The sequence below is a fragment of the Rutidosis leptorrhynchoides genome, chromosome 2 (genome assembly GCF_046630445.1).
Source record: "Rutidosis leptorrhynchoides isolate AG116_Rl617_1_P2 chromosome 2, CSIRO_AGI_Rlap_v1, whole genome shotgun sequence".
Lineage (NCBI taxonomy): Eukaryota > Viridiplantae > Streptophyta > Magnoliopsida > Asterales > Asteraceae > Rutidosis > Rutidosis leptorrhynchoides.
The window spans coordinates 181,629,623-181,633,542 of record NC_092334.1 but is presented as its reverse complement, the minus strand read 5'-3'; the positions used below and the strand labels follow the sequence as shown (position 1 = coordinate 181,633,542).

Genomic DNA, 3,920 nt, shown 5'->3' with positions numbered 1-3,920 from the left:
TTCGTGCGCCCAAGGTATGCACTGCATCCAAGATGGGCCGCTTATATTCTTAAACCGGATAAAGTGTCGAGAGTTGAGCATAGTCCATCCGATCAAAATCTTCAAAGCCTAGTTCCTCGTGACATGCTAATCGGGAAACCGCTTAGTAGGGAATCTAGTGTTCACACTGAGGTATATCTATCCAATGAGTGTCTCGCAATCATCCTGACATTACATTATCTTAAATCATGGTGAACTCTCTGTCCTTAGCTGTTGCATGCTAGCTAGCTTATTTTAATTATATTGCTTTAATATTTTAAATACAATTATAAATCAAATCAACCCAACTATTGCCTTTACACAATTTGATATTCCGGATAAAGTGGTTTCTAGAATAAACCGGTTGGACTTGGTTGTTGTATTTTCCGAACAGTTGCCAATTTATTGGGACCAAAAGGATCCTGCCTCTCCACACAAGGTGTACCTGGCCACTAGTCTTGGATACTAAATTGTGTACAAACCCATCTTAATTACTAAATTATCTAGATAAGCTCCATTTCAAATTCGACCGTTCAAGGAACGACCCTAGGTCATATTTGCCCTTGCTAACCCATAGGAAGGAATAATAGATTTAGGCCCAGCATATATATATATATATATATATATATATATATATATATATATATATATATATATATATATATATATATATATATATATATATATATATATATATATATATAATAAATAATCAACCTCTTCCGTTGATATCCTAGATTGACATTTTGCAACCTAACAACATCGCATAAATAAACCGTTCGATTCGGGCATATCAGTCTTCGATAAAGAATACTTGAGTAACTAGTTTTGCTAGAATGAATGGTTCTTCTTTATATCCATTGGTGGAAAGATTAACAGTTGTAAAACCATCCTCATCAACTTGAACACCACGATCATTATCAACCCACTTACACTTGAACAATGGTATAGTGTAGGAATTACCATAATGTAATTCCCATATTTCTTGAATGACACCATAATAAGATTTTTTAGCGATCCTTAATCTTTCTTCACGATTGACCATGGTGAATTCCGTCAACGAGGCTATCACCGTGACACTGCTGTTTTACGTTTTACTCTTCTTATCTTGAGCTTTAGTGTAAAAGGTATACCCATTTATGTCATATCCTTGATATTGGAACACATGTTTAGGGGCGAATCCCAAAGCTTCGATCGTTTTATCAATATTTGGAAGTGTCCTCCTAACTTTGTCTTTCAACCATTCTGAAAAAGTTTTTTTATGTTGTTTTGCCAACCACTTTGCACTCTTTTTACGGTTTTGTTGTCTCAACAACGACATGTGTTCTTGTATGAACGAATCAATAGATGTAGTGTGTTGTAAGACATTAAAATGTGCCTCTTGATAATCGGCAACATTTGAATAGCCCGTCTTGCGCCCAAGTGTCCCTTGACCTGATAGTCTTCCTTCATGACAACTTTGTGGAATCCCGACACTTGTAAACCTATCCATATAGTTTGTGCAGAATTCGATCACCTCTTTGGATGCATATTCTTCAACGATACTGCCTTCTGGTCGATTAAGGTTCCTTACATAATCTTTCAAGATACCCATATATCTTTCAAATGGATACATATACCATAAGAAAACTGGATCACATGCCTTTATTTCTCCTACAATATGAGATACCAAATGAACCATGACATCAAAGAAAGAAGGTGGAAAGTACATCTCGAGTTCGCAAAGAGTAAGTATGATATCTCTTTGATATTCATCCAGCACATCAGGATCAATCACCTTGAATGAATCATGTTAAAAAATAAGCATAGTTTTGTTATTGTGTGTCGAATACGGTTGGGTTGAATTCCACGAATTGCGATAGGAATCATCTGGGTCATTAGTACATGACAATCATGTGACTTCATACCAAGTAACTTCAAATCTTTCATCGAAACCAACTTCCTAATGTTAGCAGAGTATCCTGATGGAACCTTAATACCATGTAAACATTGACAAAATTTAGGTTTCTCGACCTTCGACATAGTATAACAGGCCGGAGGAAGAAACTTGGTTGACCTTCCATCAATATCTTTAGGTTGTAGCTTTGGTCTGATATTCATTAATTCCATGTCCCTTCTAACTTTAATTCCATCTTTTGTTTTTTCAGGAATGTTCAACAGTAACCCTATCAAACTTTCACAAAAATTTTTATCAATATGCATAACATCAAGACAATGTCGGACTCGTAAATGCTTCCAGTAGGGTAATTTCCAAAAAATAGACTTTTTCTTCCAAATACCTTTCAGAGGACCAAAACCTTTCTTTCCCAACACAACATTTATATTAGCAACTTTGGAGAGTGTAGTTTCTCCATCCAATGGTGGTGGTAGTTTTCTATCCTCTATAGTACCATCAAATAAATCCGACTTTTTATGATATGGGTGATTCTCAGCAAGCTCTCTTCGATGCCCCATAAATGCCAGTTTCTTACAATTTGTGAGCCATATCGAGTGAGTATTTTCCTCACAAATAGGACATGCCTTTTTCCCCTTCGTACTATATGCAGACAAATTACCATAAGCAGGAAAATCATTAATGGTGCAAAAAAGCATTGCCCGTAGTTGGAAGTATTCTTTCTTGTATGCATCATAAACGTGTATGCTAGTACTCCATAATTCCATCATTTCATCAACTAATGGTTGCAAATAAACATCAATGTCATTTCCAGGTTGCTTTGGGTCTTGAATCAAAAGAGACATCATTATGTATTTTCTTTTCATACATAGCTAAGGCGGTAAGTTATAAATGCATAGAAGAATAGGCCACGTGCTGTGACGGCTACTCAAATCTCCGAAAGGATTAATTCCATCTGAACTGAGTCCGAACCTTATATAACGTATCTCATCCCTAAATTCTTCAAAATCTTTATCAAAATTTTTCCATTGAAGTGAATCGGCCACATGTCGCATTTTTCCATCATTTTTACGATCTTCAGCTTGCCAACATAATAATTTGCATCTTTCTCATTTGCAAATAATCTCTTTAATCTTGGTATGATAGGCAAGTACCACAATAATTTAGCAGGAGGTCCATTTTCCGACACATCACTATCAACATTATCAGTTGGTTTTCCACGTTTATACCTAGATGTACCACATACCTTACATTGATGAAGGTCTTTGTCTTCATTCCTATATAACATACAATCATTTGGACAAGCATGTATTATCTATATTTCCAATCTCATTGGGCACATTAATTTCTTTGCTTGGTATGTTGAAACCGGCAACTCATTACCTTCTGGTAGCATTTTGTTCAACAACTCTAACAGGCTAGTGAAACTTGTGTCGCTCCAACCATTGTTTGATTTTAAGTTAACCAGTTGTATCACGGCGGAAAGTTTTGTAAAATTCATACAACCGGTATATAAAGGTTTTTCAGCGTCAACAAATAGTTGTTGTAATCTGTCATGATACTTATCAGCAACATTATCCTCCATATCCAAATCGTCAAACATGTCATCAAAATTAACATTATTGTCACTATTGTATGAATCTTCTTCATTATCGGTATCTTTATCCGAAACAAATGGGTTAAGGTCAGCTAATGACTCACCATGAAAAGACCAACATGTGTACCCTCTCATAAATCCGTGTGCAATTAGATGATTTTTGATATCTATTGAATCAGCATACCACCGTGCATTTTTGCATTTCTTACAAGGACAACTAATTGTGGTGTTTCCTTTTTCTAGTTGATCAGTCTCAGCAACTGTAATAAATTCATCAACACTATCCATAAACTCAGAGGTAGCGCGACCTATCTCGTACATCCAAGTATTCCGATCCATCTACAAGCAACATTGAAAAAGTTAATACACTATTAAAATAAAGAATGTAAAAAGTTGGAAAAGGGACTAGAA

General features: G+C 35.6%; 1 protein-coding gene across 1 annotated transcript; it reads right to left on the bottom strand.

Moving 5' to 3' along the window:
- Nucleotides 1–1,105: 1,105 nt before the first annotated feature.
- LOC139888462 (uncharacterized) lies at nucleotides 1,106–2,757 on the bottom strand. The gene is made up of 3 exons (XM_071871470.1): nucleotides 2,298–2,757; nucleotides 1,903–2,183; nucleotides 1,106–1,795 (listed from the first exon to the last, which is right to left on the bottom strand). The coding sequence occupies exons 1-3, from the start codon at nucleotides 2,755–2,757 to the stop codon at nucleotides 1,106–1,108; spliced, it is 1,431 nt and encodes a 476-aa protein (XP_071727571.1).
- Between the last annotated feature and the right edge of the window lie 1,163 nt (nucleotides 2,758–3,920).